At 37.4% G+C, this 23,336-nt stretch overlaps 1 protein-coding gene across 4 annotated transcripts in view; it reads left to right on the top strand.

The window, feature by feature from the left end:
• The window catches only part of DMD (dystrophin), a 2,430,848-nt gene that overhangs the window by 447,068 nt on the left and 1,960,444 nt on the right, over positions 1-23,336 (top strand). For all 4 annotated transcript variants that reach the window (XM_045298663.1, XM_045298661.1, XM_045298660.1 and 1 more), the window contains exons 6-7: positions 11,674-11,846; positions 22,352-22,470. In XM_045298663.1, coding sequence (XP_045154598.1) covers positions 11,674-11,846; positions 22,352-22,470 — 292 coding nt within the window. The remainder of the gene's footprint in view (positions 1-11,673; positions 11,847-22,351; positions 22,471-23,336) is intronic.

Genomic DNA, 23,336 nt, shown 5'->3' with positions numbered 1-23,336 from the left:
TGGAATGCTTCAAGAGCCATGTCCTTGGCATTTGTAAGCAGACATGAATTGATATCTGACATTTTTGAACAGACAGTGATTTGATCTGCTATTCTGGGAATAACAAATTGAAGTAGAATGGGATCACATCGGTGACCCAAAAGAATATTTCAAGATGTAACCTGAAGTAGCATGCTATTGGTGAGAAGATAATATCCATCCACCTGTGTTAGTCTGGGTAGACAACAGATTATATAACTACCACCCTGTCTCCCTGCAAGGAAGGAAGACCAGTTAATTTATCTAGTATTCACATGATTGCACAGATCACTGATGTTACAAATCAACAAATTAAAGATCTGTGCAAGTGCTGCCATCTGAAATCGATCAAGCATGCAAACAAGATGCATCTATAATTACCAATGATTGTAGTGTGAAAGCTGGAAACAAAGGAGAAGGAACTGTATTTGGAAAGAATGGCCATGGTGATGGAAAGGAGGCTGAGGATCACATGATAGAATTTTACACAACCAAAGACTTCCTCATTGCAAAGAACTTTGTTCAGCAACATAAACCATGACTATACATGTGGACCTCACCAAATAGAATGCATAGAATTAAATTGACTACATCTGTGGGCATTCCTAACGGAGACGCTCAATATTAGTAGTTAAAATAAGGCCACGGGCCACCTGTGAAACAGCCCATCAATTGCTCATATCCAAATTCAGATTAAAAGTGAAGAAAATGAAAGCAAGCCCATGAAAATCAAAATAGAATGTTAAGTGTACTGTTGCCAAAAATCGAAACCATTTCAAGAACAAATATGATGCATTGGACACTGATCTCTGAAAACCAGCCAAGTTGAGGGATGAAAACAATAATATAATACCTTAAGAAAGTAGACGGTCATTAAAATACAGGAAAGAAGGGAAAGACAAAATGGATGCCAGAGAGACTTTGAAAAATGCTCTTGATGTAGACTAGTTTACGCTAACAGAAAAAATTATGAAGTGAAAACTGAATAGAAAATTGCAAAGAATAGCTCAAGGAGATACAGTGAACATTTTAATGAATTGTGCAAAGGCTTGTATTAGAAAGCCCAAAAGGAAGAACATATTTTCAGTATTCTTCAAACAGAACTATAGAAATATCCACCCCTCAACGTACAAACAAAAATCCTTACAACTGGACCAATAGGCAACATCATGAAAAATAGAGAAAAGAATGAAGTTGGCAAGGATTTCTTCTTGATTGGATCCACAGGCAGTACTCATAGAAGCAGTAGTTAAAAGATCAAATGACACACGGTATTGTGGCAATCTGCATGAGACCCCTTTACACTGTTGAAAAACAAGGTTGCTACTTTGAATACTAAGGTGTACATGACCCATCTACTTCATTGGCATGTGAAAGTGTGTTATTTAATAAGGAAGGTGGAAGGCGAATCTGCATTTGAATGGTGGTGGTGGTGCTGGCACAAGTATTGAAAAGACCATGGACTGCCAAAAGAACCGATAGATCTGTCTTCAAAGAAGTATAGCCAGGCGGCTCCTTTGATGCAAGGATGGTAAGATTTTGTCTCACGTACTTTGGGCAGATATCAGGATACCCCAATCCACGGAAAGAGACATCAAACGTAGTATAAAGGCAACAAAAAATAGGAAGACCTTTAACAAGATGAGTTGACACAGTAGCTGCAACAATGAACTCAAACTTAACAATAGTGGTGTTTAGCAACGGGGCTGGGCAGTGCTTTATTCTGTTGTACATAGGGTGACTATGGGTTGGAACCGACTTGACGGCACCTAAAAATAGCAACACATTAGATAAAACATTGATTGAGGCAGGAGTCATCAAAAGAAGATGAAATGAATACACAATCACTATACCAAAAAGCATTGTTTGACATAAAACCATTTCAAGAAATAGTAGAAGATCCAGAAACAATGGCATGTAAAGAAGAGTCCAAGCTTCCCTGAAGGCATTAGTGAAAAACAAGCCTGCATGACTTGGAATATTAATTGGCATGCTTCAACATAATGTCAGCAGTTTGAAGCCACCAGCCACTCATCAGAAGAAAGATGAGGCTTTCTACTCCCTTAAAGACCTTGCACACGTATCAGTTGTGTGAACAGAACAATGGAATCTAGCATTGTTTAAAATAAGGAAAGGTATGCATTAAGGTTCATCAGAAAAGCTGAATTATCTAAGAAGAGTGTGGCATTAAGATTGGAGGAAGGCTTATTAACAACCTGCAGTATGCGGATAACACAACTTTGCTTGCTGAAAATGAGGAGGTATTGAAGCACTTGGTGATGAAGATCAAGAATTTTAATCTTCAGTATGAATTGCAACTCAATGTAAGGAGGGCAAAACATTTACAACTGGACCAATAGGAAACATCATTATAAATAGAGAAAAGGTTGAAGTTGTCAAAGATTTCATGTTGCTTGTATTCACAATCAATACTCCTGGCAGCAGCAGTCAAGAGATCAAAACACATATTGCATTAGATATTCTACTGCACAAGACCTCTTTAGAGTATTGAAGAGCAAGGGTGTTACTTGGAGGACTAAGGTGCTCCTGACCGTGGTATTCTCCATAGCGTCATACACATGTGAAAGTTGGACATTGAATAAAGAAGACTGAAGAACAATTGGTACATTTGAATTTTGGTGCTGGATAAAAATATTGAAAGTATCATGAGCTTTTAAAAGGGCAAACTGATCTGTATTAGAAGAAGGAAGTCCAGAGTACTCCATAGAGACAAGGGTGGTAAGATTTCTTCTTATATAGTACTTTGGACATAATGTCTCAAGAGGCCAGTCTGTGGAGAAGGGCGTCATGTTTGTTAAAATGGAAGGGCCTCAATAAGCTGGATTGACACTGTGACTGAACCAGTGGGCTCAGGCATAGGAATAATTGTGTGGAGGACACAGGATTGTGCAGTGTTTCATTCTGTTGTACGTAGGTTTGCTATGGGTCAGAGCCAACTTGATAGTACCTAACAGCAACAGAGAGTTACAGTCTCAAACTCCCAAGAGCAGTTCTACCTCTCCCTCTAGGGTCACTATGAGTCAGAATTAACTTGATAGCAGTGAGCTTGGCTTGAGTTTGGTGAGAAGAACAAATCTATCTTGGAAGAAGTATATCCAGAATGCTTCTTAGAAGTGAGGATGGGGAGACTTAGGTTTTGGTTACTTTAAATATATTTTCAGAAGAGGTCAGTACCTGGAAAAAGAGAGTATTCTTGGTAAAATAGAGCATCAGCAAAAAAAGGAAGACCCATATCCTTGTCAATGAGGGTGGCACGCGATGGAGACCCAATGCCCATCTCTAGACAACTGGACATACCTTGCAGAGGGGGAGTGGGGAGATGAGTTACTTAGGGTACAGTATAGCAATAATGAAACTCACAACCTTCCTCTAGTTCTTGAACGCTTCCTCCCCCCAACTACCAGGACCCCAGTTTCGCCTTGCAGACCTGGTTAGACCAGATGATGCACAGCGGTGCGGATGGGAGTTGGAAGCTCAGGGAATCTAGGACAGAGGAGCCTCTCGGGACCGGGGGCGACGGTGGCGATACCAGGAGGGAAGGGGGAGGTAGCAAGGGGGAATGGATCACAGGGAGCCGCGTATGGCCTCCTCTCTGGGGGACGGGCGCAGCGGGGTGGGTGAGGGGAGGCGCCGGACAGTGTAATGTAAGATACAAAAATAATTTATAAATTATTAAGGATGCATGGGGTAAAGGGGAGGAGGAAGGGAAGGTGGGGGGGAAGGAAAATGAGGGGATTCCGGGAACCCAAGAGGCAAGAGAATTTTGGGAATGATGAGGGCAACAAATGTATAGATGTGCTTTACACAATTGATCTATGTATTGTGATGAATTGTATGAGCCCCAATAAATTGATTAATTAAAAAAAAAAAGGAAGACCCTCAATAAGATGGTTTGACTATAATAATGGATGTAAACATAATAAGCGTGAGCATGGCACAGGACCAGGAAATGTTTTGTTCTGTTATATATAGGGTACCTATACCTCTGAACCAATTCAAAGGCAGTTAATAATAACCACAAAGTAATTGAAACCTAATCTCATGCCTGTTTTTTGTCACTTACTACTCTCAGGCCACCCCTGAGTGCTTCTTAATCTATTTTCTATCCTTCTTCTATATTTACCTTTTATAACAGTTTATACCAATACATTATATACATATATATCATGTGTTGTTTTATGCATAATATTTGAGATTCACTCTCATGTGCCATGTGTAAATAGTATTTAATTTAGTTGGATTGACTTTAACTTTAATTGTAAGTTTGTCTTGTTCTGAATCCAACAGGGTGTAGACCAGAGATGTACCTGCTCAATGCAGTGGACATATTACTTTATATATTGCTATCTAGATCATTTTGTGTGATTCTTTTTTAAACAATTTGTTTAGGCTCAATCACATTTCATGGTAATATGGAAAAAATTATGAAGCAACCATATTTTCTGAAAGCAGATAAAAGCTATAAAACCCAAAAAAGAAACCGAAGTTGACGGATTCCATTTATTTCCGTATAGTGATGGTGCCAAGTATAAATAACAAGATTATGTAGTAACCCCCCCCAAAAAAAACTTACTTAGTTGTGTTCTTCAGTGCTTTTCAAATCATCATGAGGCAAGACCACTTTTATCACCCAATCCTACTAAATTCCAATTTTTAAAATAATAAAGAATAAAAATGAGTGCAATAATGAAATTAAAGGTCATACAATATTTTGCTTTTTATTATTAGGTTTAACAGACACTGAGAACTGTTTGCAAAATTGAAGCACATTTTTGAATACTTATTCTTAAGTGATGTACTTAGAGTGCCAGGATACCATGAACAAATTGACACTAGTTTGCACACCTCACTTGGAGTAGCGCGGATGTTGGCCAGTAGAATGGAGGCACCGTGCACAGGTTCCCAGATCGAGAGCTGCATTTATCATTCTGGTTATCGCTCATATGATAGGTCACTTTCTTACCTACTCAGAATTCTTTCTAGCTCCATCTCACTTGACCCCAAGATAATGTTCTAAGATCACTTTGTCAACTGTTTCCTTTACTTGCTTGTGAGCTTATTCATTTTTAATTGTTAACATCTGGAGGATTATCCATACCCCCAGAATACAAACAAGAATGCTTTTGTACTCTTCTTGTATCAAAGTGCTATTTTGCTTTGTTGTTTTGCTTCTATGTCTCTCACTCACCAGATCCCTGTGGTTGTCAGGATGTGCATGCATCCAGTCTTCTTCCTTATCTCATCTCTCTCTCCATCTTTCGCTTTGTCTGCTCTCCTAAAACTACTGAAAGCATATTTTCCCCTTTTGCTCACTGCAACTCATTGAATCCTTCAGGATATTTTTATCAAGATTACATATTGACCTTCCTATTAGATAGTCAAAGTAGTCCTTGAATCTCAACAAAGAGGAAAGGACACTCTTCTCAAACGCATAGACTTTCTGACTCTACCAGATTGGGAATGGCACTAAGGGATGGAAAGATGTGAATATTTGGTTGCAGTGCCACAGAGCATGCTATTTAGAATGTTGGAGAGGTACTCTCTTTGAATGTTTAAACCTCAAGTATACCAATTATTTTTCCATTATCAATTTGGAGGACCATCTTCCCCGCATCCCACCCAGATTTTACTTCAAATACAACTGTAAGCTTGAAAACGACTACCTATATTAAAGAATAAAAACTGTGAACACAATTATGAAGCAGTCAACATATGTTTGGGATTTTGTTTCTTTCCTTGTGGGTGGAGTATAATCAGTGGTGGTATTCAAATAATTTCACAACTGGTTCACTGACCTAATAGCCATTTTAAGTATTAAAAAAACCCGATATGCTGGGAGGTAGTTTATTATTTCATACAGTTAATATTTAAATAAGGACAATAAAAGAAGTACACAACGCATTATGTTATAAGAGCTTTAAAATATTAATGAAAAAGTATACCTGACACACACACACATCCCAATCCAAAATCACTGTTATTTAAGATATTTCCCTATTGCTGCTTGATTGGAATCTTTAGTTGCAATATTCATAACTTTTATTTGAGCATCATAAGCTTTGTGATTTATCCTTAGCCATCTTTTTTTTTTCACTGTAGGAGTTGGATCCCATTCCTTTAGAGGTAGGCCAATTAGACAAGAGTTGTGTTAGAAGCGGGCGACTTCTTATCCCTGAACATATTATGTTCATTTTTGAAAGAAAAAAAAACCCTTTTTTCTTTTGTTGAACTTGCAGTAATTATCCTATTCATATATTTAGCTCTTTGAACACTTTCAGGAGTGCATAATTCACTCATAATCTCTCATGGGAATTTGCGCTGTAAGACAAAGCTGAAATGAAGGACAGCTTGTCACCCCATGATTGTTTGACACATTTCCTCTTTAGGTTATGTGTTTGTTTACTGAAGTCACAAATGCAAGGGAATAAAAATGTAGTATTTCACACAAAACCATAATGAATTTTATGAAATGAATAAATAAATATTACAAGCATAATTCTGTCTAACAATGGAGGGATGAACATTAGTAAGTGTTCTTAGAATAAGCTCTTGCACTGATTAACGTTACAAAACAGTAAGGAATATAAATTTGTGATTTCCACATTGGGCAGTTGCCCAGTCACCCACCTTAAAAGGAACCCTGGTTACAAGTGCCATTTTAGCAAGTTTTCCTGTTCGCCTAATTTAAAGAAAAATTAGGTATTGGTCCTGCCGAACCAGTGCAAATTGGCTGAATCTCACCTTTAGGTGTAACAATTCCTTTTTAGGGGAGAAAACTTATTGATGGAAATAAAAACATGCCCTCCTAACTGTGGTGAACTATGAGAAGTTGGATCTTTGCCTCTGTCTGTTTACTCAAGAGAAGACTTAATTCCACAGCTAGTTCACAGCAGAATCTTTATGTGATTTATTATACAAGCATGATTAGAAAATAAAGATGATATCTGCTTAATTAAAAGCCCTCATTGTCAACTCCCACTTACCATATGCCTTCTATTCAAGACCGTTATTGTTCCTGTCACCTGCAGGCCTGTCACACAAACAATCATTTTTTTGTGGAAGACTCTTTTACTCTTCTCTGGCTTCATCCTTTTTCTGCACCTCCTGTCAAAGGTGGGGTTCTGGGAAGTATACTGATTTGATCATGCAGTCTATTTATTAAGGCATATGCTGGGAAACAACACTGTGGAACAGAAAGAGGAAAGGGGCGAGGAAAAACATTCCAAACTACGGCCTCCATCAACCCACCAGAGTACTTTGGGCATAGGATAGGTGCTCAGAGTTGACCTGAGTAGGGCCATGGGGGCTGAGTCTTTTTCTTGTTGCTGCTGATTTACTTTGATTTATTTTATTGTTCTTGCGAATACACAAAGAATAACGCAGACCAATTCAACCATTTCACATGCATCATTCAGTGACTCAGATGACATTCTGTGAGTTGTACAACCATTCTCAAGCTTCTTCTCTCTATTGTCTCTCCTTAACATAAGCTCAGTGCCCCTTAAGGTTGTTATTTCATAAAGAGTACCGTACTCAAGAGACATTCTCTAGGAATTAGGCTAAACTATTGTTTGTTTCTAAGAAGACTTTGGAGGGCTGCTGAGTCTTTGTACCACTCTCTTTCATCACTCACTAGATGTGGGATGCTCTAGGAAAGAATGAACTTCTTGGGGGATGATTTTGCAACTCAGGCAGTTCCTGTCAGGGATGACAGATGAAAGTTGCCTGGCAGCCAGACAGAGAACTTTGTTCTTGCTCAATCTCCTTTCTTAAAGGTGGAGTCTTAGTGGTGAATCTCTATATTCATCACACCCCCTTTGCCCAGGGAGCATGTTTTCAAATTATTGCTTAAAGGAAAAGTCAGCCTTCTTGTTTGTAAGATATTCTAATAGTTGTGCATATGTGCACTCATGCTCTCACACACAGTTGCTTATAGTAGATCTTTCTCTTCCCCTCTCTTTTCCTCTCTATCTCATAATAAGCCCTGAGGAAAGGGATATTTTCTTTTTTAGGTTCACTATTAGGACTGGCCCAGTGCCTAGCTCAAGGTTTATTCTCAATAAAGGTGTCTCCTATCTTAGGAAAAGAAGAAATGGCTATCATACCTTCCCTTTTATTTTTTCCCCAGCTATGTTGATACCAGAGTAGAAGCTATACCAATGAGGCTGAGGCTGATAAGCTGAATTAGTGACATAATGATGCTAAAGCAATTATGAATTGAATACTGTGTTGTCCTTTAATATTATGCATATCAAGGGCAGTCAGACCAAGCTTTTTGCAAATGAATCCCATTCATCATGCTAGGCTTGCAGAATCTCTGAAAATCCATCACCTCCACTGAGTCAGTATCGGCTGCTTCCAACACTGGGTCAACACAGAATATAAACTGTGCATCATGCAATTTCTGTGCATGGGAATTGTGCACTATAAAGCTTTAGAATAGGGTGAGGAAAAATAATGTACCTTATGCAATTATTTGACCACTTTATTCAATGAGTAAATACACAGATTGGGAAGGAATCAAGAAACTGGATGGTCCATCCCAACAGAATATGTTTAGCTATTCAAAGATCCTGACAAAGAAACGCAAGATCCTCTACCTTGAAATCATTAACAACTATATTGAGCATATTCACAAATCCTTTTGAAATATCTCAATTCTAAAATTTGCATAAAATATTTTATAAGGAGATAACTAACATTGGAGATGTTAAAAATAGGCACTTACTCCCAAGTCATTTGTTAACTTCTGCATGGATGATGAAGCAAAATCAAAGACTAAATTCACAATATATAATTATATGTTCATTATCTGATCCTTTATTAAGAGTAATGGACCTTAGTTCTCTAAAGAAAAGCTCTGGTTGGTAAGAACTCTGGTGTCTAATAAGGGTCATGACTTATATTAAAGAAATAGCTTGATAAATGATCCTTTAAGAAAATATGTGGAGGGTTTCCTCAATAGTGAAATGTCACTACTTTCTTGAAACAGAGGAGACAATTGCTTAATATGGATTACTGCATCAGAATTTTTAGACAAATGAAAATTTTAAGTTTTATAAATTGCTGAATGGCATCTGAACAAAGCCCAGGAGAGAAGAAAATATGCCAAAACAACAATAACAACAACAACACCATCATAAACAAAACACATATACTTTAGCACCTATACTAAGGAAAAGAAAACTAAGGCAACAAACTCAAGTTTAGGAATATATACTGATTCATTTTTCCTTTCTCTTGTTGATTTTGTTACTCATTTTGAATTAAAAATGTATTTTTTTCTATTTCAGTCATTAAATTATAATTATTGCTGTAAGTTATATTATAACCAAGGTGTTTTGTCATGGGAAGTCAAGTCATTTGATTTTTACAGCAACCTTGGATGTATAGCTAAGGAGACTGAGGCCTAAAATAAGTTGAAAAAGTTGCCCTTTTAAAAGAATTAGTAAGCAACAAAACCAAAATGCAACTTAGGCTTTCGTTCTAGAAAAATGTAAACTCATTCACATAGACATTGCACTAGTTCTACTGCCACCGAATCAGTTCTAACTCAGGGAGCCTACACACAACAAACGAAACAGTGTTCATTCCTGAACCATCCTCGTGGTCGTTTCTATGAGGCAGTTCACCATTGCAACCACTGCTGTGGTAATTCTTCTTTTTCATTGACCTTCCACCTTACCAAGAATGACAACCTTCTTTCAGGAGAAGGTCCTTAACGGACCTTCTTTAAGGATTGGAGTCTCCTGATAACATGACCAAAGTGCATGAGACTAAGTCTTGACATCCTTATTTGTAAGGAGCATCCAAAAACTGTTGCACCACTACATTGACAGGGTGCTGCCAGAGGTTCAGGCCAAATTCAGAAGAGGACGTAAAACAAGGAATATCATTGCTGATGACAGATGGATCTTGACTCAAAGCCAAGAACATGGGAGAGATTTTTACTTGTGTTTTATTGACCATGCAAAGGCATTCAACTGTGTCAATCATGAAAAATAATGGATAGCCTTGGGAAGAATGAGAATCCCAGAACACTTCATTGTCCTCCTGTTGAACTTGTACATGCATCAAGAGGCAGTTGTGCAAACAGAACAAGGGAATGCTGCATGGGCTAAACTCAAGAAAGGTGTGCATCAGGGTTGTATCTTCTCACCATATTTACTCAATTAGTATGCTGAGCAAGTAAGCAGAGAAGCTGGATTATATGAAGAAGAGTGCAGCATCAAGTTTGGAGGAAGGCTTATTAACAGCCTACGATATGCAGATATCACAAATTTGCTTGTTGAAAGTGAGGAGAACTTGAAGCACTTAGTGATAAAGATTAAGGATTGCAGGCTTCAGTATGGATTATGCCAATACATAGAAGACAAAAATTCCCGCAGCTTGACAGAAAGGTAACACCATGTAAAAGCAAGAAATGATGGAAGTCAAGGATTGTGTCTTGCTTGGATTCAGAATCAATGTTCATGGAAGCAACAAATGAGATCAAAAGTCACTTTGCATTATATAAATCTGATAAATAAGACCTGTTTAGCATTTAGAAAAGCAAGGATGCTATTTTGAGGACTAAAGTGGGCCTGAGCCATACCAAGGGATTTTCAATAGTTTCATATGCATTTGAAAGTTGAACATCAATTAAAGAAGATGGAAGAAGAATAGATGTATTTGAATTGTGGTACTGGCAAAGGATATTGAAAGTACCAAGGACTGACAAAAAGACAAACCAGTCTGTCTTGGAAGATGCAATGCAAGGGCGTTCCTTAGAGGCAAGATGGCAAGACTTCATCCTACATACTTTGGATATATTTTCAAGCGAGACCAGTCTCTGGAGAAGGACATCATTCTTGGAACAGTGGAGGTGCATCACAGAATAGAAAGGCTCTCAAGGAAATGAATTGATACATTGGCTCCAACAATGGCCTCAGGCATAGGAACAATTATGAGGACAGTACAGGACTGGATAGTGCTTCCTTCTGTTGTGCTTAGGGTCTTTATTGGTAGGAACCAACCTGATGGGACCTGGCAACAAGGCACATTCTGTCTGTACTTCTTCCAAAACAGATAGATTCATTCTTTTGGTAGTCCAGGGTGAATTAAATATTCCTCATCAACACCATAATTCAAAGGTAGTAATTTTTCTTCAGCCTTCTTGATTCGTTGTCAAGTGTTCACACTCATATAAGGTAATTGAAAATACTATGGCTTGGGTCTGGCACACTTTAGTCTTTGAAGTTATATTTATGCTCTTCTACAATCCTAAAATTGCAAGTTTAGCTTAAGACTTTTCCTAGGAACATGTCTAATGAAGTATACCCTTCAGTTTTTAAAATTGCCATCGAACGCTACAGTATCAACTATTCTGTCAACAATTCTAATAGGCAGAATAGTACAGAATCCAGGCTTGATAGCAAACATATTCGATTAATTATAAAGTTCAAGTATCACACACAATACATGCCAGACCAATTAGAATGGACTGAGTTTGGGTTGGATCCACTATTTTTTTCACTAATAGCCTGCCCTAAAGTTCTCATTATTTCTTATTGAACATTGGGTATTTTCACATTTACATTTGTGGTTTCTTGATCAGAGAAGGAATTTTCTCATAAAAATTATTTCCTCATGCAGGTGAAAAATGTAATGAAAAATATCATGGCTGGATTGCAACAAACAAACAGTGAAAAGATTCTCCTGAGCTGGGTCCGACAATCAACTCGTAATTATCCACAAGTTAATGTCATCAATTTCACCACCAGCTGGTCTGACGGGTTGGCTTTGAATGCTCTCATCCATAGTCACAGGTAAGGAGATTACTGAGAAATTGTATTGATGTATTGATTTGGAGATTATTGGTGCATTTCCTCCCATAGCGTATTTCCAGATCATTCCATACTGTACAACATGTTATGTGTGTGGACCATATTGAATCAACCATCTAGAAAAATGAACGGAGTAGGGATATTTATGTTATTTATAAGTCACTGTGTTGAAATAGCCAAATGACTATGTTTATAGGAGGATGTCAATATACAGGTATTTGACATTGAGACTCTCCCAGAAGACCCAGGATGTATTCTAACATTGCTGAGATGTAGTTGCTTTTAATATAAAAACAATGTGCTGGGACGAGATTAAATGACAGCTGAAAGTGGTACCGAATTTCATTTTAGTGGCTCTAGTAAAATGAACTGTTACAAGAAGAGAAATAATAGAGAAAAAATATATTTGTTAGGTCTGATGGGTATTTCAATGGAAAACCCTACAAGACCATGTACATATGAGTATATTTTGTAGGTCAGAAATAAAAGCTGAACTTTGTATTTAGTAACAGAGGAAGAAAGCAGGATACAATTGGTCCCGTGATGCAGTGTTTTGAGTATGAAAATTGGCAGTCTAGGAAAGCAAAGTAAGTCTTGTAAAATTGGTATGAAAGAGTTTTTCTCAACTTGAGATCATGAACCAAATGTCCTCAGTAAAATCCCATCCAATAATTTCATTCCTAAAATATCAAAATCGGAATCTGGGAACCTTGGTGGTATTTGATAATCGCAAAGTTGGCTGTTCAAACCCATCAGTTGTTGTGCAGGAGAGAGATGAGGCTGGCTGCTTCCTTCAAGGTTGACAGGCTTGGAACATTCTATATAGGTTTATCATGAATTGGGCTACATATATATTTGTATAAAAACATGCATATTTTTAAGCTCTGGTCATATAGTGGATTGTGCTTTAGGTTGCTAACCACAAGGTCAACCATTTTAAACCACAGCCACTCTGAGGGAGAAGATGCGGGTTTCTACCCTCGTAAATAGTTACAGTCTTGGAAAGCCCCTGGGCAGTTCTGTTCTCTTCTGTGAGGCTCCTCTGAGTCTGAATTGACTTGATGACTGAACTTCAGGCTATACGTTTAAAAAAATGTTTTTTACTATAGCTTATCTTTCTTTATTTCATCCTTTTAAAAACGAGTCTATTTTCCTGTGCCAATCGAATCAAAGGCAGATTATCCAGTCAGCAACTGTTTGTAATGCACAGTTTCTCATGGGTTTTAGCATATGGTAAAAATCATGTGAAATCGTTCACTACAAGGGAAGCCTGTTCTTATCTTTCTTACTGGGTGCCCGTCCCTGTCAGGGATTGTCGATTTGAAAACGGACTGTGCTTATGTAGTTAGGTGCTGTGGGATTGGGAGGGAGATTGATGCCAACCGCCCCTAGAAGCAGAACCTTTCATGTGTGGGGAAAACATTAAGAAATCAGCACAAATCAGTCCATGCTTCTTTGCTTATTGAGCGCAGATTATCCGATCTATTTTACTGCCCATCGTGCTTCTCCAAAAGTTCAGAATATAAATTTCCTTCCTGGTGAAACTCAATCCAAGAACAAACACTCTGTAAATAAGCATCTTTGCTCAGGGTTTTCATGCAGCCGCGTTTAATTAACCCCATACACACTGAGTTTCCACGTGAGCAACTCAGCAATATGATATCAGAGAGAAGGTAGGCTGGCTCCCCCGTGGCATGTTAAGCAATGTTAACACACTGCTTTTCCTAAGGATGACATGAAGAAAAATATTCCACAGCTTCACTCAAGCCAGATGAGACCGGACAGAGAAATTTATGCCGCCTCATTTATGCAGCCACATGCTTTGCAGTGAGGACCTGAAAATATTGTTCTCCTTGTTCACGGACACATTTGCAGATGAACGATAGACCGAGGAGCAGGTTACGCTGTCCTTGTTGACTCTTTCTCATTTTCTCTTCAAGTGGATGACTTCAATGTTGTAGTCATGTGCATACACTCTATTTGCTAATCCTCTGCTTCATGATTTTGGAATATACTTGTTGATAATGTAGTAAACATATTCAGATTGCCCAACTACAACTGACCCTGACCCACTCTTCCTCTTTCAAAACATCATCATGTGCATGCTCCCTCTTGTGCCATTACATGAATCATCAGTAACTACCTTTGTGAAAAATAAGTTACATTGCTATTTCTCAGAGGGTCCTCACATTTGATTACTGCCCTTTCTTGAAAAATCTCCTCCTCCTTTTGGTTTTTGACAGATATTCCTATTGTTTATCTAAAGATGGTTATTTAAAAAAGGTTAAGCTATCTTTTCCAAGGTGATTGGCATTGGTACATTTACAGATGGTAGAGGTGTCCTTATTTCAATAACTAAATGACTAAGCTACATAAAGACACTTGCTTAATATAGAATATTGACAAAAGACCTTGCTGAAGGTTAGAACTGGAAATTGTTTATCTACTCAAAGACAATTGTTATTTTAAGATACTGAAAATCAAAGTTCTAGGTGCAAACACAAAGTTCAATACTGTGCCTCTAAAAAGAAGCTAAATGCTACTTTTTCAGGGACTTGAAATGTTACCATATTTGAAACATGCTCAAGAATTCAGGGGAAAACATTCTAAGTATAATGTTAAAAAATCATTTTTCTGTTTCCTTAACTTAATTTGTTGCTATAGAAATAGTATAGCAAGTGCAATAAACATTAGATGTTGGTGGAGTTGGGATAGGCAAAAGAAACAAAATGTGTATTCATGGAGCCAATTTTCTCCAAAAGACTTCTGTCTCTGTAAGTAGTCATTGTCAACAACTATCTTTATTCTATCTGATGTTATCATTATAATATATACTATATATTTTATCAATTGTTTTACTGCTTTCTGGCAGTGGTATTCACTCTTTAATTATAGAGTCTACTAAGATAAACTATCCTCTATTTATCTCCTGATTCTTATCAGTTACACTAAAATGATTAGCAACATGAATGATACAATTTTTCTTGCTGTTTTTAACTTCCATTTTCCCATTGAGTCATCCTTGATTCATGGTGATCCCTCTGTTACAGAATAGAATAGCTCCAAGGGTTTTCTCAGTTGTAATCTTTATAGAAGCAGACCACCAGGCCTTTCTTGCACAGGGCAGCAGAGTGAGATCCAACCACCAGCCTCTGGGTTAACAGACTTCTGGCAAATGGCTTACTCCACTCAGAAGTGTTTTGAAAAAAGGAGAAAAGTTGTACTTTATAATGAATGAGGTTTTCAGGAGTCAGCATCATTTCAAAGACACCAAGCTAGTGATATGATTAAAACTTTTGTAAAATTAATTTTCATGAATTTCATAAAGAATTTGATGACAACTTAATATGAAAACAAGAAAATCTTTATCCTGATTTTTTAAAAATAATCATTTTATTAGGGGCTCATACAACTCGTCACAATCTGTGCATACGTCATCTGTGTCCAGCACTTTAGTACATATGTTGACTTCATCATTCTTATGACACTCACTTTCCACTTTAGCCCCTGGTGTCAGCTCATTTCCCCCCCTCCTCCCGAACCCCTGATAATTTATAATTTATTATTATTTTATCATATCTTACCCCATCCCACGTCTCCCTCACCCACTTCTCTGCTGTCCATCCCCCAGGGAGGAGGCCACATGTAGACCTTGTCCTCTGTTCCCCCTTTCTCCCTCTCCTTCCCTCCACCCTCCTGCCATTGCCACTCTCTCCACTCGCCCTGGGGCATTCATCTGTCCTGGGTTCACTGTATTTCCAGTTCCTATCTGTGCCAGTACTCCCCCAACACAAGAACACTTTGTTCTAACAATTGGCAGTCTGAGATGCTCACCTATCTGACATGATCGCTGAAGACAATGGGTGCACAAGCAAGTGTGGTGAAGAAAGCTGATGGTGCTCAGCTACCAACCAAAAGATATAGCACCTGAAGCCTTAAAGACCTGAAGATAAACAAGCACCATCTAGCTGAGAGACAACAAAACCCACACGGAGGAAGCACACCCCTACTCGATCGCTGAGGACATAGCGGGTGCAGTAGCAAAAGTGAGGAAGAAAGCAGATGGTGCCCAGCTATCAAATGATACACCATCTGGGGTCTTACAGGCTTGAAGACATTATCCTGATTTTTAATTCTTCTTCTTCTTTTATTTTATCATTTTTAATTATAATATTATTTTGGATCAACCAAGTTTGTACCATTTGTTCTGAGACTGTAAGTTTTTTGGGTTGAGTCTATAAATTGAAAATGCATTACTGACATTATATACATATTATAAAATTTTGAACATAGATGTAGAAGTTGTTTTTAAGGAACCCTCATTTAGTAGCCACTATTCTATGTAAGATATCCTATTTCTTACTGATAGCATAGTCATTGTTGTCAGTCGCTTGTAAGTAGATTATCCTTGATTTTTAAGAAGCAGATCATCAAGATTGTCTTCTTAGACATCTTTGGGTGGATCCAAATCACCAACCTTATGGCTAGTAGTCAAAAGCTTAACCATTTGCACCCTCTTAGGACTTCTCTTATGGTATCTAAAACTGAACCCACAACCACTGAGTTGATCCCAACTCATGTTGTTGTTACATGTCACTGGGTTGGTTCCAACTCATAGCGATCCTATGTACAACATAGCAAAACACTGCCTGTTCCTGTCATCCCTACAGTTGTTCTTATGTTTGAGCCCATTATTGCAGCCACAGTGTTCATCTTGTTGAAGGCTTTTCTCTTTTTTTTGCTGCACCTCTACTTTAAAAGGCCTCCCTCTTTGTTGCTCCTTCTCTCCTTTAACAAACATGATGTCCTTCTCCAGGGACTGTTCTCTAATGACAACATATCCAAAGTACATGTGGCAAAGTATCGCCATCCTTATCTCTAAGGAAAATTCTGCCTGTACTTCTTCCAAGACAGGTTTGTTTGTTCTTTTGGCAGTTCATGATACTTGTAATATTCTTCACCAGTATTCTTCATATGTCTTTCTTATTCAACGTCCAAATTTCAGATCCATATGATTCCATAATGTGGCTTGGGTCAAGCACACCTAAGCCTTCAAAGTAATATCCTTGTTCCTCGACACTTTAAAGAGGTCTCCTGCAGCAGATTTTACCCAATGAAATGTTTTGTTTGATCTCTTCACTGCCGTTTCCGTGACCATTGATTGTGATCCAAGCAAAACAAAATCCCTGACAACTTCAATCTTTCTCCATTGATCGTTAGGTTACCTGTTGATCCACTTGTGAGAATTCTGGTCTTCTTTTCATTGAATTGTAATCTGTGTTGCAGACTATAATCCTTGATCTTCATCAGTGAGTGCTTCAAGTCAACAAGCAAGTTGACGTGAAAGTGCCTCACTTTCAATAAGCAAGATTGTGGTATATGCATATCTTAGACTGTTACAAACCTTTCCTGGAATCCTGATGCCGTATTCTTCTTAATATAGTCCAGGTTTTTGGATCATTTGCTCAGCATACAGATTGAATAAATTTGATGGTAAGCTACAACTCCAATGCACACCTTTCCTGAGTTTAAACCATGCAGTTGTTATCTTCATACAACCGCCTCTTAATCAATGTACAAGTTCCACAAACGCGCAATGAAGTGTTCTGAAATTTCCATTCTTCTCGAGGCTTTCCACAGTTTGTTATGACCCACAAAATCAAATGCCTTAGCATAGCCAATAAAAAACAAGTAAGTCTCTTTCTCAGATTCTCTGCTTTGAGTCCAGATCCCTCTGACATCAGCAATGATATCCCTTGTTCCACATCGTCTTCTGAATCTGGCCTGAACCTCTGGATGCTCCTTGTCAACATACTGCTGCGGCTGTTGTTGGATGATCTTCAGCAAAAATTTACTTACATATGATATCAATGATGTTACTCAATAGTTTGAGCATTCTGTTGAGTCACCTTTCTTTGTAATGGGTACAAATAAGGATCCCTTTCAGTCAGTTGGCCAATGATCTGTTTTCCAAATTTCCTGCATAGATGAGTGAGTGCTTCCAGTACTACAACAACTTGTTGAAACATTTCAATTGGTATTCCATGATTTCCTAGAGCCTTCTTTTTGGCTCATACTTTCAGTGCACCTTGAACTTCTTCTGTAAATTACCTTGGTTCTTTCTTATGTTCTACTTCCTGAACTGCTTGAATGTCGACTAGTTCTTTTTCCTCTTTATTTTAAGACCAGTTCTTTTTGATACAGTGTGTTCTTTTCTTGTTATTTTGATACTTCTTGCATCAGTCCATATTTTTCCCATAGATTCATTTAATAATTTAATTTGAGGCCTGAGTTTTTTTTCCAGCTTGCAATATGCTGAGCATGTTCTTCCTTTATAATTTTTTTAACTCTAGGTCTTTGTACTTTTCATGATAATATTTTACTTCATCTTCTCAAGTACCTTATGAAATGATCTTTTCATCTTTCTTACTCCATCAGTTCTTCCATACTTAGCTACTCTGATTCAGAGAAGTTTCAATCTCCTCTGATATTTATTTTGATCTTTTCTCTCCTGTCTTTGAAATGACCTTTTGCTTTCTTCATGAATGATGTTCTTGATGTCCTCCTACAACTCATTAGGTCTTTTCTCAATGCATCAAATCTGTTCCTGCGGTGTTCTATAAATTCAGGTGGGATAGACTCAAGTTCATCGTTTGGCTCTTATGAACTTGTTTTCATTTTCTTCAACTGAATGTATATAGGAAGTATTCGTGGTCTGTTCACAGTCATCCTCTGGTGTCATTTTATCTGTTGACATTGAGCTTCTCCATCATCTCTTCTTGAAGATGCAGTCAGTTTTATTTCTCTGTATTCCATCTGGAGAAGGCCAGGTGTTGTGTTGTGTTGTGTTGTTGAAAAAAATGTATTAGTTGTGAAGAAGGCATTGGTCTTACAAATTTTGTCATTTGATCTCCAGTTTTGATTCTATTACCAAGATCACATAATCCAACTTCTGCTTGTTTCCAACTTTTGCATTCTCATTGGCATTAAAGATCAGTGCATCTTGATTACATGTTTGATCAATTGTAGATTGAAGACATTTGATAGAATTGTTCAATCTCTTTATAGCTAGCTTTAGTGGTTGGGACATAAATTTGAATAATAATTGTATTGATTATATTTCCATACATGCAGATGTATATAAACATACAGCAGTTTACTTCAAGAGAGAATGTGAAATGCCCTTTTTGATAATGAATGCAAGGCCATTTCTCTTGTAGCATTCCCAACATAGTAAAAGATGATTTTCAGATTAAAAAATGGCCCATACCAGTCCATTTCAGCTCACGAACACCTAGGATGTCCATCTTTATGTATTCCATTTCATTTTTGATGACTTCCAATTTTCCTAAATTAATACTTCATGTATTCCAAGTTCCAATTATTAGCAGATTTTTACAGCTGTCTCTCCTCATTTTGAGGTGTGCCCCATCACTAAATGAAGGTCCTGAAAGCTTTACTCCCTAACATTTCATTCTAACTACCCCATTGGACCTTTATTACCTGACAGTGTTTCAATGCTATGTATAAGGTTTTCAGAGACTAAATTCCTTTGAAGTGGACAGTCAAGTCCTTCTCTGTAGTCTGTTCTTAATCTGGAAGCTCTGCTAAAACCTGGTCATCTTGGGTGACCCTGCTGGTGTTTGAAATTACTAGTGACATAGCTTGTAGCATCACAATAAGACACAAACCACCACAGTACAAAACTGACAGATAATCCCAACTTAAAATAACTTTATATGGGGTTTGCAAGGCTGTAAACCTTCCTTTAAACAAAGCAAAACTTTTTATTGTGGATTAAGTGGAAATATATATTATAAGTTGTTATTTTTGTAGTCAATAGTTTAAAGAACTTATCAAACCTTCCTTAGCTTGGCTTACATGCTTACATGGGCTATGAATCTTTAGGAGAACAGACAGGCTCTTTATCCCTCAGAGAGGTTGGTGGGTTTGAACCACCAACCTTGTGGTCGTGTTTACCTTGTGGTCTAATGTTTGCCCAACAGTTCATTCAGCACTCTTTCTCTTATGACATATGTGCTATCATTTAACAAATTAGGAAACTGAGGCACAGAGATCTTCTTATATGACCTACTTACGACCATTTGGCCAATATTCAGTAAAGCCAAGATGGGCATGCATGGTTAACTCTAGAAGCATCTCTTAGCCAATGTGGTAGTCTGCTTTACCCCTGCTACTTATTTTCTCAAAATATTGGTGGTACTTGACTGCGTGTTTTTACTTATGAATTAAGGTCTAAGTTACCATAGAAGGCTACATTAATTTCTTCTTGTTGGTTACTTTTCAAATTCTTTAGGTAATTGATCATTACTGAGTTAGCTAGTATTGCTAATTTCAGTGATTTAAAATGATTAATTCAATTTATAAAGAGGGATCCTAAGGCCAATCAGTTTCATTCTTTTAATAGGGCCATTCTGAGTTGGCAGTGAGTAGATTAGTCATTTCTTCTTATTAATTGCAACTTTGAGACTCCACAGAGTTATATTACTCTAAAAGATAACCTGCCAACTTGCTAAGGTTTGCAACCCTACCAGTTTCCATGCTAATTTCATCTATTGTGTTCCTCCCTTCATAGAGCGTGCCTGGAAATCTAAAAGAGTGTGTATTCCAAAAGATTGTTAATTATTTGTGCTAACTTGTAGCACAAAAGGAGTAGTGATTAGGTTTCTTGTGTAGCTCCCAAATCCTGAAGAATTGGTTATGGTAGTGACAATGAAAGAAAAGGAAATAACATTGAATGAGATATAAATGCATAACTTTACTTTGAGTTATGGTCCTAGAAAACAAACTTGTCATTCCTTCCATGATAGTAAAAATCTCCCAATGGAAATCTTGATGGACTAAGCATATCCTGCTTTTTCCTTCTTAAAGAACTTTAATTCTCTAATATCACTTAATTTAGAATTCTGTATTTAAATGTGTTTCTTAATCCAATTCCATTCTGTAAGTCTCTTCAAAGTCTTAAAAAGAGTTCTCAAGCTTTTCAGCTTTTCAAAAACCTTTTATCTTTCATTTTTATTTTTTTCACACTTAGATTTTAATTCCATTTTCCTCAGTGTATTTCAAATACTTACAGGGTACTAACTGTATCCTGCATTCCTTTGTGCTTTTTCTACCACCAGATCCAATGACATAAACATATTTGGTGTTCATCTACTTTCTCACGCAGTCAAGAAAATTTTATAGAGCAACTTGATTTCTTTCCAATGGGATTTCTAGCCATAAAAGTCCAGCCACAGAATCCATGCCTTTATGGAGCGTACTTTCTACTAAGGGGGACAGATACAGAGCTGGCGTGATTACAATATGAGGGGGCTTCAAAAAGTTCATGAACAGATGGAATAAAGATATAATATATTTTTTCCACAAACCTTTTGAGGTCCCCTCATACACAAATCTTAAATAGTAGTCATTGCTAAGGAGATAAAAGAATAGTTAAAAGACACAGTAAATGAGTGTGCAGATGTTAATTGGAAAAGGGGGCCCATTGCTAAGTTGAGATGAGGTGGTCAAAGAAGGGTTTGCCAATAATGTGCTTTGAGTAAATAAGTTAAAAATGGCAAGAGTGGCTTATATCAATTTCTGGGACAAGAGTATTTCAGCCCAAGGAAGCAGCCAATGTAAACAGAGAAAACATTCAACTTGTTTGAAAACCATGAGCAGTAACGGAGTACTTAAAATATGAGAGTTAAAGGAGAGCTGAGCCATGTGGGTGACAGTTAAAAACATGAAATGTATTCTCTTCGTGGGAAGGCTTAAAGAATAAGACTGTGATGAAACTCATGTTTTCATAGATCACCCTGAAAAGCCCTGCTGATAAAAGGTTTACCAGGAGTAGGGTAGGTGTAGGGAAAGCAGTTAGGATATTATCTGTGCTAGATCACATGGCAAATTGACCTACCTTGGTGACAGGGAAAAGTGAGGAAGTGGTAACATTCTGGCTCTATTTTCAAGTAAGTATTGTGTGAGGGCAAAATGACCATGAGACTCTCAAGACTTTTCACCTATGCACCTGGCAGTTCAAACGCGTGCTGGTGATTGAGGGAGGAACACTACGAGAGAAGGGAAGTGAGGCGGAGTTGGTAAGAGCTGAATCTCCGTTTTGGATGTTTGAGGTTGGTGAGGCCACTGAGTGGAGAAAGAGAAAGCAAATGAATTAAAACCTGGAATTCAAGAAGGAGGTCCAGGCTCGGCATTAAAATCATGCATTGTAAGCAAGTGACTGGTATTCAAACCAACAAGTGTGATGGCAATTAATCACATTTTGTTGCTTGGGTTACTTAGAATAAAATAGATTGAGTTTTTCCCATGCTTTTCAAATAAATGTGTGATGTGTGAAAATAAGAAACCTTCCTGGGTGTTATTCATTCTTTCCAAGACTATGGACAAGCATTGCCATTCATAATGCAATGATTCCCTTGGAATGTTCTAGTCTGATTTACCTATGTGTCTGTCTATTTTTGCAGGCCAGAACTGTTTGATTGGAATAGTGTGGTTAGCCAACAGTCAGCTGCACAACGATTGGACCATGCATTCAACATCGCTAAATATCAATTAGGCATAGAGAAACTACTTGATCCTGAAGGTTAGTACATTTCTGGACTATCCTTTTAAAAATATATGGTTTGATGATTTTCATCTCAAGCTGGACATTTACACTTAAATTCATCACAGAATAAGTGAGAAAATGAAAGTTCCCTCTATTCTTTTTTTAATGTAATTTATTTAAAAAAAATTTTTCCCTCTAGTCTTAGTGTAGTAAATATTTCTCTCTTTTTCAAATATATTATAAAGTATTCCATACAAATTTAATTTTCAAAACTCTAATATCAAAACCAAAAGTATAAAACATTGGTGAGAAACAACAGCAACAACAATAAACACAACAAAACAAAATTCTAAGCCTTTTGAATATTTCTGCCTCTTATTTGGAGTACATGGACTCTAAATAAATTTTTTAAGTTAATGTTTTGCTTATTCTACCAAGAGATTTGATAGACTAATCAGCTATAATTAATTAGCTGCTCTTGCCAATTCCATTTATATACACTATAAAAGGCAACACGCTTTCCGATTTAACTTGGGAAATCTACTCCTGGCACTGCTTATGTTATAATTTGTCACGCTGGGGAAGTCCTACTTTGGGTACGTATTCATTTTTTATTTCTTTCATTGACAAGCAGAACTGTATTTAATATTTTTATTCTATTATCCTTAAATGAGTCTCCTCCTGATCTCTTACACTCCATAGTGATCCCTCTTAGAAATATTGACAATGATGATATTCTAACCTCTGTTTTTCTTCTAGCACAGTAGGTACATTTTTGGTGTGTCAACTTCTTTGCAATTGTCCCCTTGGTTATCACTTTCATAAAGTTTTATTCACATTGTTAACCCCAAATTTGGAGAAGCAATATCAGGGGGATATTGCTATGATGCATTGAAAGCAGT

This window comes from Echinops telfairi, unplaced genomic scaffold (assembly GCF_000313985.2).
Source record: "Echinops telfairi isolate 266 unplaced genomic scaffold, ASM31398v2 ScPeMD7_7436;HRSCAF=8474, whole genome shotgun sequence".
Lineage (NCBI taxonomy): Eukaryota > Metazoa > Chordata > Mammalia > Afrosoricida > Tenrecidae > Echinops > Echinops telfairi.
This window is presented reverse-complemented; position numbering and strand designations above follow the sequence as displayed.